The following is a 14,475-nucleotide window of genomic DNA, read 5'->3' on the forward strand; positions in this document are numbered from 1 at the left end:
TGGGGACTCTACTGAGAGAAGGGTCAAGAATTTCAACTGACTCCCCCTCTCAAAAAACAAAACAAAAAGTTTGAAAATCTCTACCCACTCCTACAAAATGCATTTGCTGCCAACAGAGGGAAAAATTCCTTCATTCTTGGCTCAAGGAACTTCCTTAAACTCAGCCCAGAAGAATTCTTTAAAGACCAGCTGCCTGGACTATGCTAAAGTCAGTTTATAAATATTATAAATATCCCAAATTTGATAGCCAAGCAGATTACAAAAGCTAGCTAGCAAACCACAGAAATTTTCCACAAAGTTATCCAGCCAAACAAGTGTGATGGGAAATATTGTGAAATCCAGTGTCGCTTGTCTGATTGTCTAAAACTGAGAGCTTTGTGCAGACCAAGTTCAGAGGGCCCAGGGGTAGAATTTACCCGAGGGCTGACACTCTCCTGGAGTTCTACAGCCATAAAGCCCTGGCTTGACACCACAGTGGACTGATTCTAGAGTAAATCAGACCAACCAAAGAGGAGGCAGTGGGTGGGTGAGGCTGGGCCCACGGTGGTGGTGCCCTTGTCAAGTCTGCTTGGGGTGGGCAAGGATGCTGAGTAGTAGTTAGGACGTGGGCTTTGGAGGGACCTCGTTCAAATCCCAGCTCTGCTGTGTGACCTTGAGCAAACTACTTAACCTCTGTGGTCTCATAGGCAAACTGGGGGTGACAATACATACTTAGAAAATTGTGAAGAGTAAATGAGATACATAAAGCACTAAAGTTTGTGAACTGGCAATCCTCAATAAAAAAAATAACTCTATACATCCAACGCCACAGAGGAGAAGGCATTGTGCTGACTCCCAGAAAGCACTGCAGGCTTCTCCCCTCCTCTCCTCCCTCCCCTCCCTCCCTTCTGGTTCCAGTCCATTTAGGATTTGGGCAACTCTGTCCCTAAATCCTTCTCCTGGTGCCTCTGTCCCCATCTCTCCAAACCTCCTCCACTGTCTCCTCTACCCCGCCGGGGTCACCCTGCGGGCTGCAGGCAGGAGGGATTTACGGTCCCCTCCCTCCTCAGCCCCAACCTGGGTACCAGACACAGCCATCTGCAGGCAGGTCACTTTCTGGCAGCACCAACAAAGATGTGGGTTGAACAGAGGAGGTCCTGAGAGAAGCAAATAAACACATCAAGTTTCCAGCTGGGTCTGGAGATAAGGGCTGGGGGTGGGGGGATGGGGAGACAGGCTGAGGTATCTCAGGCGCTGCACCGGTTCACCCTTCCCAGCCTGTCCATGCTGGTTTTGCAGGCGGCAGGAAAGCCTATTGGGAGAACTTCAAAGAGGACATTGCAGAGAACTGCGGGGGGTGGGGGGAGGCTGTCCCTCCTGGGGATGAATTTGAGTAGGGTTAGGCCAGATGAGGGAGAATGTGACAGATCTGAGCTACTGTCCCAGCTGAGGCAGTGGGGTGGGGAGGGATGATTAGCCCCAAGGCACAGAAGAGGAAACTGGAACCAAGAAGGGAGAGAAGCTTTTCCAAAAGTCTCACAGGAAGTCAGTGGAAAAGTCCCCACCCCCTGATCTCCTGCTCTGGATCCCCTTACACTGAACTCTGACTGGTTGTTACCAAGATGTGGCCATTAGAACTGGATTTGCCTGGGTGCAGATTGAAGGCACGTCTGCATCGGGCCAAGACCCACCCGAGGGAGGGCTCTCCTTCCTCCAAACCTCTGTCCCAGCTGGCTGCCTGGCTGGGGGTCAGCATGCTGCGATTGGGGCTGCTCCAATCCAGGGCACAACCTCGTCCCTCTCAGACATGTGCATGGCTCTGCTTCTGGTGCCCACGAGCCCTGGAGGAGGACTACAGCGAGCTAATACAAGAGACCTGAAGTAGGGGCACCCATCCCACTCCAGAAACAGCTGCCCTCTGCCACTGGAGAGGCCACATCTCCAGAGAGTCTCAAGGGCTTCCTAACTGGCAAGGTCAGCGATGGCCACTGAGCTCAGCTTGCCCTTGACCAGACTGCCCTGGGAGGGCATCTCAGAGAAGCTGAGTGCTGGGGGCATTTCCCGGCCCTACTTGCTCTGTGACCTCCCTCTTGGCCTGTCTTCTCTCCAATAAAGTGGAGGGGTAGGGAGAGAAGACCTCCAGGCCCTGAGCTCTGATGTTCTGCAACTCTGGACAACTCCCTGTCTGTCCTTTGTCTAAGTAAGACAAGTGCAGGTTTCAAAGAGTCCTTCCGGCTTTGGCCCCAGGTGACCTGATGGAGGAGATGGAGCCTGTCCAAGGGACGCTAGTCTTTCAGAAGCCCCAGGGTTCACACACACAGGATGTCTGAACATGTTGGGAGATGCGGGAGCCTGTAAGCTCTCTTAGGGCAGAGACATCATCTGCCTGGTTCACAGCGGCACCCAGGCCAATCAGGGCACCTGGTAACATGGGTTGGGGGGGTTGGGGGGTACTGAATTACTATTTGTGGAATGAATGGCGTAGCAGACCTGTTTCTGCATGCCCACCCCTCTGCTTCTGTGTGCTTTACTTCTGACAGCTCATACCTGTGACTTTCTTCCGAGGCCTGTCCTTCAGCTACTGGACTGATTGCCTACAGGCACAGAGAGAGGGAAATGCCTAGAAGTTTCCATCCCCAAGGGCAGCCCCTAGAGAATGTCCGGCTGCTGTGCGTCTGTGGAAGCCAAGCTTCCCTACCTGAATCAGGGCAAACTGAGGTGTGATTATGCCTAGAGCTTCCTGGGGTCAGGCTGAGACTGCCTGAAATCATACCCTGGCTTGGCTTCCTCCCCTTCCATGGCTTCCCTTTTCCCTTGCTGGTTTCTGCTAAGGCATTTCCTTAATGGATCACTGGTGTGTGAATCCTTGTCTCAGCTCTGCTTCTGGGAAACCACATCCAAAAACAAATGAAAAGCCTGGTGACAGCAAGAGACTGAAGATACCCAGGAGGAAATTCAATTTGGTCCATGCCGCCATGTGCCCCCATGGGCTTTGATGGGGACAGTGGATGCAGAGACCTTGGGTGACCTTCCAAGAGCTTTGAGTCTGAGGGATGGAGGAGGAGATTCCCTGGGCCCTGCCCTTGTGGGCTCTGCTGGGGACCACACTGGGTTGCGGGGAGGGAGTCTCTGACTACATATTTATTATGACCTCTCTCCGTGTTCTCTGATGGCACCAGGCAATGGACAGTGGAGGGTCCCAGAACAGAGAGGAGTGGCCTCAACTGCTGAAAGAGTTGTGTCTCCCTTCTGCATCACGCGCCCCCATACCCCACCCCAGCAGCCAGGGAGCTCCTGGCAGCTTTGGCCTTTCTTCCTGGGCCTACACACCAGGCTCCTGAAACATTCATTGGTCAGATTTAATCTATAATCACATCACCCGCTCTGCCCACCCCACCCCCCACTCCTACTATGTGAAGGAAGTGTTTTGTAGCAGGACTCCCCCTACCTACAGAGTTGTGTGTAGCAGTTTGGGGAAGGGGGTGGTTAGCTCCTGGGCCCAGGTGTGCTGACGGTCTCAAGAGATGAGGCAGGCTGCAGGGTGGTGGGGAAAACAAAGAAACTGCCCAGGGGCATGAGGAGGAGGGTAAGCGGTGGTCCCCAGATTTTCTGAAGACCTCCTCCTGCAGGAAGCCCTGGCAGACGCTCCCTAGAGGCCCCAATTCAACCTGCAAACCTGCTTCTCAAGCCACAGCACCCCAGGACAGCAGCCCTGGAAGGGCTCCAGAGCACAGCTAGCCCATTCTTCTACCTTCGCAATGGTAGAGACTTAGAATGAGAAGAGTCCAAGGGGTTGCTTAAGATCACGCGGCAAATTTGTGAAGCTGGCACCTTTGTGCTGTCTCTGCATTCTTCATAAGACAAGTAGAATTCTTCCTCCTGTTTTCCACCTCGACAGTAAAGTGCCTCTCTCCTCTGCCATGGGACCCGGTGACATGTTCAGGATGTGAAGTCATGTAGGAACATCTTTGAATTCAGAAACGTCTCCTGTTCATAAATACCCAACTAACGACTGAAACTTCCACTGCTCCCAAAATAGCTTTGGATCCCAGCACAGGCATTTCCAAGAACAGATTTTTATCCTTTCAAGAATTCTATGAAAGCAGAGAATAGTTTGTATGCCTACCCAAAAGAGCTCCCTGATCCTGGTCACACATTGAGCCCTGACCCTCGTCATGGACTGTGGACATAGACTGGTCTAATTTCCAGGTAAGGGGGTATCTACTACAGTTCATTATAATTACGTCACTCTCAATTCATTTTGATACAATGTTAGATTACTCTGATCCTGCAATTCCCCAACCTCTATTTCAAGGGGATTTCTTGCTTGTAGTGAATCTTGGGATTGACTCCTCAACATCTATTTCAGGGCTACATGATTACTCTAAGCCAATCAATTCCATCCCCTTTGCCAGTGATTGGCTCAAAGATGGGGAGTCCTAAGCCAATATGTATCAAGAAGACCTCAGGAGAGGTGATGGCTTCTGGAAAGGGAATCGAGTCTCTCTCTTCCGCTAGTCTGCTACTGATAAGCATGTTACTCCAGCTGCTGCTGAAGCCCTCCAATGACACCGAGGGACATGAGTCTCAAGTTGAAGCCCTGTTAAGGGAGAGGAGAGAGACAGAAAGAACCCGAGCCTGCCAATGTCATTGAGCTACTGAATCAACCAGCCCTGAAGCCGCCAGCCTGGCTTCCTGCTTGTGAGATGATACACTTAATAGTTTAAAACACTGAGATGGGAATTTTGTTATCTGCAGATGGAAGCATCATAAATAATTCCCTGACCTCCCTTCCCCTGCTTCCCCCTGCCATGGAGGGGCTGGCTGCCCAGGACTCCCACTCTGGGGGAACCAGTCCTGCCTGGGCTGGGTAGAATAGCTAAGCACGTTGCCCAGGCAGGAGTGTTGCCTCTTCCAGGCAGGAGTTCCCCCATCTTTGGTGAGACAAGCACAGACCCAGATAATTACATGAGATGCCACTGGAAGAGCTGTCGTTAATTTTGATGGCAATAAAGAGCCTTGCCAGAAAGTTAAGCTAATTTCATGAAAGCACTGGGAGGAAGATCATGAACTGGATCCCAGCTTATTAATAATGTCAAGCTTCATTTGAACCATTCAGGAAATTCCTCCCAGTTGCCTCCAGCAAACTGCCACAGGTTGCTACTCTCCTCTGAAATCAACAGTCTTCCCATATGCAAATGTGGATTTTTCTGTTTTTCCCTAGAAAATAATTAAAGTTACGGAGCCCAATAAATACTTAAACAGATTGTGGTTTTAATTAAAAACCTTTCTCCAAGCCTGCAGCTGCAGGTCTCACTTCCCAAACAGGCACACTGGTGACAGCTGCAAATGTCAGAATCTGGGTTTAAGTATCTGAGACTAGAGATCTTTACAACTAATAATAGTAATTCTGATTTTTACCTATGCCATGGTGTGTGGGAGGTGTAGGGGGGAGTGAAGAGAGATATTTGGAGGAAGGGCCAAGGTCTCTCCCCCTACTGGGGAAGCAGGACACAAGCATGTTCAGCAGAACATCTCATCATACCTGTACCCAATGCTGCAAGGTAATAATGATGGCTAATTCTAGCTATTGTTGAAAAAAATAAAAGCTCATTTCTGAGCACTACCTAAGTACCAGGTACTAGGTGCTTTGCATGCATTGACTCATTTAATCCTCAAGCAACCCAATAAAATGGGTATTCTTATTTATACCCCTTCCCCACCCCCAGGCACAGAGAGGTTAAGTAACTTGGCCAAGGTCACACAGTGAGTACCTGGTGGAGCCTCATGCTAGAACCTTCCCTCTTAACCACTATGTAGCATGTGTATGAGGGAAAGGAGAGATGGAAGTTGGCAGGGGTTGGGGGTGGTTTATAAACGGGGACTCCAGAAGTTGAAAGGTGGGAAGCTGAGTGTTTGGGAGATTCTGGCTGGAGGGCAGGTGGGAAGGGTCTGCTGAGTAGGCTGCTATGCTGGGGATCTGTGATGCCCTTCTGGGTCCTGGCTTTCTTACTCTCAGGAGCTCTCCCTCATTCATTAAATCACCCACCTGGCACGTTAAATACAAAGGCATGTACAGCTCTGAGTGCAGGTGCACTGAATTGTCTGCACAGTGTTACATGTCCTAAACCTTTAATCAAATATCTATTACTTCCAACTTTGCAGTTTTCTATTCCCCTCTTAGGGCCTGAAAAAGATTTTCTTTTTCAGATCTCGGGCATTTTATAAGTCCCTTGCAAAGTTAGAAGACTTAAGGACTGCCTTCTAGGCCTGGGTACTGGACTCAGAGAGAAAGCACTCATGCCGCACCGGGAAGGTTGGGGAGGAGTACAGGACGGTTTCGTCCCAGGAGAACTAAACTTACTGGCTTGCTCAACGAGCATCCAGAGGGTGCCTATTGTGCCCTGGGCGTTGAAAACACAATGGGGTGTGAAGCCGGGGCTGTGCCTGTGTTGGGCAGGGGTGAGGAGGCTGCAGATTCCTGGGACACACGCTGGGTGGCATGGGAAGGAAAGCTTCGGTGCCTTGGTTTAGCGTCTCCCACTTCGGAACTTTGCGCCACAGGATGCAGAGCCGGGAGCAGTGCACGCCTGGGTCCGGGGCTCAAGCCGCCGATCCTCGGGGCCCAGGGTACCCCAGCCATTGCCCCGCGCCTCTGAGCCCGGCAGGCGGTTTCCAGCAGGGGGAGCGCGCGAACCAGGCCTGGGCCCGAGACTTTGAATAGACAGAACCCGGGTAGCTGGTGCCGGGATCCCGGGGGTTTAACCCGCCCTACTCTCGGGACCCTGCGGATCGGCAAGGTCGAAGTTAGAGGTCCACAAAAAGCTGCCCAGAGCTCCAGCTCTCCGCCCTGGGTGTATCTAGGGTCGCCACCCCAGCCTGGTCAAAAAGCCTTAGCCCGGATTCTATAGATTCCAAATCTGGGCCCTCCACGCTGGTGTCTTGGAACCTTGTATCCCTCCTCTCCCCTACTTCCACACACCTAATTAGGTGTCTGTTTCTTTAACCATCAAAGGCTTGGGCGGCGGTGGGGGTGCTATCTTCGTTCCCGGTTCCCCAGCCCTTCAGTAAGTGTACTATTATCAACATTACAGACATTAGAGGCCCCTGCGCGCCCGGCGGCGCCGGTCGAGATGCTCTCAGTCTTCTCCTAGCTGAGCTCGGAGGCTGATCCTGGAGTCGTACCTCCCATCCCAGGCCTCGGTGGATTCTGCCCGGGGCGACTCGGGGTCTAGCCCTGCTAGGGCGGGCACTGACCTCTTCAGGGTCCAAGACGGGGGTAAGGGTTGTCTTTCCCCCAGGGCAGGCTTGGGGAACAAAAGCGCTTGCTGGAGAGTGGGCGGGAGCTGCGGGGGTCCGCGGGAGTCGGCACCTTCGCCTGGGTGACCACTGCGCCCTTAGTCGCCCTCCAGGCGCCTGATGCCCTGTCTCCCTGCAGAATTCCCCTGGCTTCTGCATCCCCGGCAAAAGAGCAAGGAAAGGGGGTCTTTCTTGGCTCGCGGGCCCCAAAGGTTCCCAGGACTCGGGCGGGTGGGGTCCCTGCGGTCCGGGAAGCTCTCCGCGGAGAGTGAGCAAGCTCATTTTTCTTTCCATTCCCCAGCCTCTGTCTTCCAGTCCTTCAACCCTTCCAAGTTATCCCCTGCTTGCCTCCCTGTACGCCTCCTAGCTGAAAGCAAAGAGAACCCCCCAACACACAAAATAAAGAGAGGTGAAAAATGGGTGGAAGGTCCGCAAGTCGCGCACCTCCGTGCCTGAGCCTCGGTCACTGCCTTTACGCCAGGCTCCCCTCCCCCCGCCAGGGAAAGTCTCCAGGACCCCCATACAGGACCCTATTCTCTAACCTCGCTGCTGGGCCCCCGGCTCCCCAGATCCCTCTTCCTCGGCCAAGGCTCCTCGAATTGCCCTTCAGGATTACCAAGACGCGCGGACAACACACCCAGGACGCCCCCCTTGCTCCGCAGACAAAGAGTCTGTGCCAGGCCAGCCGGCCACGCCATTCCCCCGCCCAGTCAGGCCCAAACCGCCCGGACTCACTCCCGGACTAGGGACCTGCTCTCGCTGCCCCCACCGCACGGTCAAGATCCTCTTACTCCTCCTCCCTCCTCCCTCCTCGAAGACACCTTCTCCCTCAGGGCGCCCCCGCGCCCCTCCCCCGGGGTGTCTGTGGGAACTACAGGCACAGGCAGATGGAATGAAGTTCTGGGTTCTGAATTCTGGGTTGAGCGAGATGCGCTGGTCCCAGATGGCTGGGCTGGCTGTAGCGACCGCAGGAATAGGAGAGAGGGAAGGATGCGAAGTGTGTGTGCGCCAGTCTGTTCATATTTAATTTATAAAGGCTCCTCGGAACCCCGATCGGGTGGTCTCTTTAGAGGCAGAGCTCCTCACCCGTCTCTCTCCCCCACCTCCCCAGCTCATTAAAATGCTCAACACTGAAATCGGAAGATTGATCTCAGAGGCCCCAAACCGACCCACCTCCAGAGACCGCCACGGCCCGAGTGAGGGCTGGGGGGAACACGTGTGCCCGGAGTGCTCAGTGTCTATGGAAAAACCGGGGAAGGCAGGGGCTCTGCGTGTTTCCCGAAGCCTGCACCCCTTTTCCGATTCTGGTCAGCAACTCTGTCTCCAGGGCTCCCACGGGCACTGAGGGGGAACAGAAATCGCGTTTTATACAAATGCCTCGACATCCCTGGGCTTCCACTTCTTTGTCGCCAAAAGAAATATCGGGGTTTCGCCAGAGACAGGAAGCGAGAGTCCGGAACAGCAAATATTCGAGTTTGCTGAGGCCCGTTGTTGTGTGAGGGTGTGAAACATTAGGGCGGTATCGGGCCGCAGAGGCTTTGGGGGCTAGTGTGTGGGGTTGATGGTGTGTTTGCTCGTTAGACCGTGAAGATGATGGCGGGGGCGGAGGAGGGAGAGAGATGCTCAAGCCTGAAGTCTCCAACCCACAGTGCTCAAAAGGAGCACACGTTTTGTAACCATCCCTTTCCATACCGCCGTCTGCTGCAGCCCCGGAGCCCCATTCGCCCCTAGCTGGCAAGTCCTGAGGGCGAGGCTCTTGGCTGTGCTCGGGCCGGCTTCCTGGGAGCGGAGGCTGGTACCAACGCACCTGCCCCACCCAGCGGTGCGCACGGGCCCACGAGCTGGGCGGTGGGCTTCCAGCGCTGGTTTAGCCACAAAAGGCGAGACGTACAGAGTCGACCTGAGGAGGCCGGGCAGGGGAGCGCCCGGTAGGGCGGTGCGTTCTAGTCTTCGGGTTGGACTGGCAAGAGGTGAGGTGGGAGCTGGGGAAACCAGGGCTCGTAGCTGCCCAGAGCCAGGCAAAAATAGCAGGGAGGGTGAGGCGCTCTGCTAACACTATCAATTATGCATCGTGTTGAACGTGGCTTCGGGGAGGAGGCGGCTAGCAGCAGGGGTGCGGGAAGGAAGAGTCCGCGCGACCCCTGCGGAGCGCAGCTCAGCCGGTCCCGCGTGAGGACTCTCTGTGCCACCGCTTGCCTTTGCAAAAAGAGTTTTAAGGCAAAGACACGCTTCCCCCCTTCACGCGTGAGCTCTTCCTTCCCCCAAATTCCTCAAAGATGGTTTGTCTCACGTGTTGCGGGGCGTAAAAGAGGCTCGCATTCAATTAAGCAGCAAAGCTAACGGGCTCTGGCGGGACCCGCGCGTGAGGGTGAGTGCTCATGAATGTGTGTGCATGCAGGAGGGGGGAATGCTGAGCGTCCCGGGTGAAGGTGTGCCTTTGAAAATGTGTGTGAACCTAGCGAGATCTCAACACATTGATGCGATTATTACATGATGATGGGTAATTCTAACATATGAAGAGCGACTGTGTGGAGGGTGCGAGGGTCTGTGACTGTGCCAACGCGTTTGAATGGGGAGGGAGTCGTGTGATTAGGGATAGTGACAATGTCTGCAGATGTGTAAATGGAGGGGGGGACGAGGGTTATGGGAGTGTGGTGAACTGGAAAGAGCCAAGCCGGGGTGCTGGGCGTGGGGGCGCCCCTTTGTCACCAACGTCTCTTGGCCAGGGGAAGAGTCTCTATGGCTTTAACAAATGTAGATGATGCGGGAGGTGGGAGAGGCTGTGCGCGTCCCTGCTGAGCCCGGGAGCGCGCAACGGCTCTTCAATCTGCAGCCAGTGAGAGGTGGGGGGAACAGAGGCGAAAGGAAAAACTGAAGTGGGACCTCAGGGCCAGGGGAGTCCACAACTTACCTGTCCCTTTCTCTGCCTCTCCCCCATCTTCCCCACAGTCGCAGCAACAGATGTGGGAAGCGCCCTTGGGCTGTCGTCCTGGCTCCTCTACCTCAAGTCTGGAGAAGGGGTTGCAGCCCGAGGGCAGCGCGCGGAGAGTCGGCGAGCAGCGGGTAAGCAGCGGAGACCACCCCGTAACGCTGACCCAGATGGGGGTAAATCCCGTCCAGGGTGCCAGACCTTGCCGGCTCTCTCTAGGCGAGACCGGGAAGAAGAGGGGAGGGGCCTTCCCTCCGGAGCGAGAGGGAGTGGGGAACGCGGGTTCCCAAGACCAGAGGGTGGGAGGGGCTCTGCCGAACCTGCCAGGAGTCCTAAGTGGGAGCGGAGAATCTGTTCGTAAGTGCGTTTGTATGACTGCGGAGACTAATCTTTTATTGGGGGGGGTTGTCCTCAGGCATTGTGGGCTGCAGAAAAGAGGCAGAATCTTGAGCCTTCTACTTGATTAGCTAGTGGCAGCCCCCTTGACCCATCGGCTAGGGACTCCCCCGCCCCCATGGGAGCCGTCTGGGAAGATGCAGAGGGGGGAGCGAGAATCTTTAGTGACCTGCCTCCATTGCTCTTGGTCCCAGCTCAGAGGAGGACCTCCTTCCTCAGAAGGAAGGTTGATCGAGGGGCCCTGATGGTTTTCCCCTCCTAGGAGTTGCAGCCCAGGGCAGGCAGCTTCAGTTGCAGCCAAAGAGGGACCTGACGAGTCTGTTTCCCCGGTCCCAAGCCTCTTGCCACCTGCAGCAAGTTCTCAGCATTTGCTGATCCGGTGGGATTTCAGTCTGAGAGGGCTGTGTACAGGCGCAAGTGCTCGCCTGTGTCCCTGTGTGTGGGTTGGTCTGTGTGAGGACTTGTGCCCTGGTGTCTGTCAGTTCTCACAATGAACAGGAAAGCACTTTGCCCCGTGGTGGAGAACGCTGTACAAGTGCTGTGTTCAGTTGAGAGAACAATGAGGTCTCCAAGATATACTGTGTCTGTGTCTGGGTGTCTTTGTGTTTGTATGTCTAGGAAATGTGTTGTGAACCCCTAAGCCCCTGCAGAAGTTGTTGGTTTGATGGCAGGTGCCTGGGCGTGCGTTTGTATTGTTGTGCGCTTGTATGGGCGTGTGTGGGCGTGTGTGGGCGAGTGCCGTGCCGTGGGACAAAGAGTTCAAGGGAGGACAGGCGGTCACGGACAAAAATACCCTTTCTATGTATCCCTTTCACTGAGTTAAACGAAGGCTTAGAAACATAGTCAGGGCTCGATGCAAAGCCCAGGGCAGACCTGCTAGCGGCCCACTCTGAGGAGGGCTCAGCCCCAGGCTGATGGGATAGGTAGAGAAAAAAAGAGCAAGGTACGAGGCAGCTAGAAAAGGAAGTCAGGGCCCTGAGAGGGAGCAAGCACTGAATCCCAAGACTTTTACTGAGCTCCAACTCGTGCCTAAGAGAGGCTCCTAGGCACAGAGGAGAAAGTTACCGCAGCCCTGGGACCTGCCCTAGACTGGGTTTACGGAGGAGGCAGATGGATAGGGAAGGGAAGCTGGGGCTCAGTGAGTCACCTTCTCCCCTCTTCCCCCGGCTTCCACCTGCAGGATCCGCGATGGTGCCCTTGAGGGTCCTGTGGCTGGCTTGGGTGCTGCTAGGAGTGGCCGGAGCATGCCCAGAGCCGTGCGCCTGTGTGGACAAGTACGCGCACCAATTCGCCGACTGCGCCTACAAGGAGCTGCGCGAGGTGCCGGAAGGACTACCGGCCAACGTGACCACGCTTAGTCTGTCCGCGAACAAGATCACCGTGCTGCGGCGTGGGGCCTTCGCCGACGTCACGCAGGTCACGTCGCTGTGGCTGGCGCACAATGAGGTGCGCACCGTGGAGCTGGGCTCGCTGGCGGTGCTGAGCCAGCTCAAGAACCTCGACCTGAGCCACAACCTCATATCCAGCTTCCCATGGAGCGACCTGCGTAACCTGAGCGCTCTACAGCTACTCAAAATGAACCACAACCGCTTGGGCTCGTTGCCCCGGGACGCACTCGGTGCACTGCCCGACCTGCGCTCCCTACGCATCAACAACAACCGGCTTCGTACACTGGCTCCTGGCACCTTCGATGCGCTAAGCGCTCTGTCACATCTGCAACTCTATCACAACCCCTTCCACTGCGGTTGCAGCCTTGTGTGGCTACAGGCCTGGGCTGCGAGCACCCGGGTCTCGTTACCGGAGCCCGACTCCATCGCGTGCGCCTCTCCTCCTGCGCTGCAGGGGGTGCCGGTGCACCGCCTGCCCGCCCTGTCCTGTGCACCTCCCAGTGTGCATCTGAGTGTTGAGCCGCCGCCTGAGGCGCCGGGCAGGCCCCTGCGCTCCGGCCTAACTCTCATGCTACACTGCGTCGCCGAAGGACACCCCACGCCCCGCCTGCAATGGCAACTTCAGATCCCGGGGGGCACCGTAGTGTTAGTGCCGCCGATCCTGAGCGGGGAGGACGACGGGGACGGAACGGAAGACGGGGAGGAGGAAGGAGATGGGGACGGGCCAACGCAGACAGAGGCTCCAACCCCGACTCCAGCACCCGCTTGGCCCGCGCCCCCAGCTACCCCGCGCTTCCTGGCCCTTACAAACGGCTCCCTGTTGGTGCCCCTCCTGAGTGCCAAGGAGGCAGGCATCTACACATGCCGTGCCCACAACGAGCTGGGTGCCAACTCCACGTCGGTTCGCGTGGCAGTAGCAGCTGCAGGGCCCCCAAAGCACGCTCCTGGCGCAGAGGGAGACCCTGATGGGCAGGCTCCAACCTCTGAGCGTAAGTCCACAGCCAAAACCCGGGGCAACAGTGTCCTACCTTCCAAGCCCGAGGGCAAAATCAAAAGCCAAGGCTTGGGCCGGGTTAGCATCCTCGGGGAGACACAGGAGGGGCCGGAGGGGGACGAGGAGGCAGGTGAGGGTGAAGAGGCGGAAGACCAGGTCTCTGCTGACTCGGTGGAGGAGCAACGCTGTGTCCACGGGGACCCCTCGCGGTACGTGTCCAACCACGCGTTCAACCAGAGCGCCGAGCTCAAGCCGCATGTCTTTGAGCTGGGCGTCATCGCGTTGGACGTGGCGGAGCGCGAGGCGCGGGTGCAGCTGACGCCACTGGCGGCGAGGTGGGGCCCTGGGCCCGGCGGGGCTGCGGGAGCAGGGCGGCCCGGACGGCGGCCATTGCGCCTGCTCTATCTGTGCCCGGCGGGGGGCGGCGCAGCAGTGCAGTGGTCGCGTGTAGAGGAGGGCGTCAACGCCTACTGGTTCCGTGGCCTGCGGCCCGGCACCAACTACTCCGTGTGCCTGGCGCTGGCAGGCGAGGCCTGCCACGTGCAAGTGGTGTTCGCCACCAAGAAAGAGTTGCCCTCACTGCTGGTTATCGTGGCGGTGAGCGTGTTCCTCCTGGTGCTGGCCACCGTGCCCCTGCTGGGCGCCGCCTGCTGCCATCTGCTGGCCAAACACCCGGGCAAGCCCTACCGTCTTATCCTGAGGCCGCAGGCCCCTGATCCCATGGAGAAGCGCATCGCCGCCGATTTCGACCCGCGTGCCTCCTACCTCGAGTCCGAGAAAAGCTACCCGGCAGGCGGCGAGGCGGGCGGCGAGGAGCCAGAGGAGACCCCCGGGGAGGGACTTGACGAAGAAGCAGAGCAGGGGGACCCAGGTGGGGACCTGCAGAGGGAAGAGAGCCTGGCGGCCTGCTCGCTGGTGGAATCCCAGTCCAAGGCCAACCAAGAGGAGTTCGAGGTGGGCTCCGAGTACAGTGATCGGCTGCCCCTGGGCGCCGAAGCGGTCGACATCGCCCAGGAGATTAACGGCAACTACAGGCAGACAGCGGGCTGAACCCCCAGCCCGTCTGGCAGCCCATTCCCATCCCCCACCCTGGGTGCCTGGGAGCAGAAGCCTTGGGCTGGCAGGACTTATGCCCCCCCAACTTTCACTTACTCCACCCCCTTACCACCCCCTAACCTTGACTACTGGGGACTTCTAGTGGGGAGTGGGACGATTTTACCAGTCCCACCCACGACGGTCATTGTCCTCGTGGGTTGAATCCCCCTCCATGGCGAGCACAGTTCCCCGCTCTTCCCTCCCTGTATAAGACACCACCCGCTGACCGTGAGGCGAAATCCAAGCCTCTCCGTTCCCACTGCAATTATCTGCGAAATCCGCCCCGAGCCCGCTCCACAGTGGGCTCGGAAGCCAGAGGAAATGGGAGAAGACTTTGGAAACATCTGATGGGCATGCTGTGGCTCGGGGGTCAGCCCGGAACCCCCAGGAGATGT

The 14,475-nt window shown here is 56.6% G+C and overlaps 1 protein-coding gene across 1 annotated transcript; it reads left to right on the forward strand.

Moving 5' to 3' along the window:
- The first annotated feature begins 10,243 nt into the window (after positions 1-10,243).
- Positions 10,244-14,220, forward strand: ISLR2 (immunoglobulin superfamily containing leucine rich repeat 2). The gene is made up of 2 exons (XM_081228634.1): positions 10,244-10,341; positions 11,784-14,220. Exon 2 carries the CDS (start codon positions 11,792-11,794, stop codon positions 14,033-14,035), a length of 2,244 nt encoding a protein of 747 aa, XP_081084760.1. The 5' UTR covers positions 10,244-10,341; positions 11,784-11,791; the 3' UTR covers positions 14,036-14,220.
- Positions 14,221-14,475: the final 255 nt, after the last annotated feature.

The sequence above is a fragment of the Mesoplodon bidens genome (assembly GCF_964165515.1).
Source record: "Mesoplodon bidens genome assembly, chromosome: 3".
Taxonomy (NCBI): domain Eukaryota; kingdom Metazoa; phylum Chordata; class Mammalia; order Artiodactyla; family Ziphiidae; genus Mesoplodon; species Mesoplodon bidens.

Excerpts from the sequence above, each read along its gene's own strand:
- ISLR2 (XM_081228634.1), top strand. The coding sequence starts at position 11,792 with ATGGTGCCCTTGAGGGTCCTGTGGCTGGCTTGGGTGCTGCTAGGAGTG.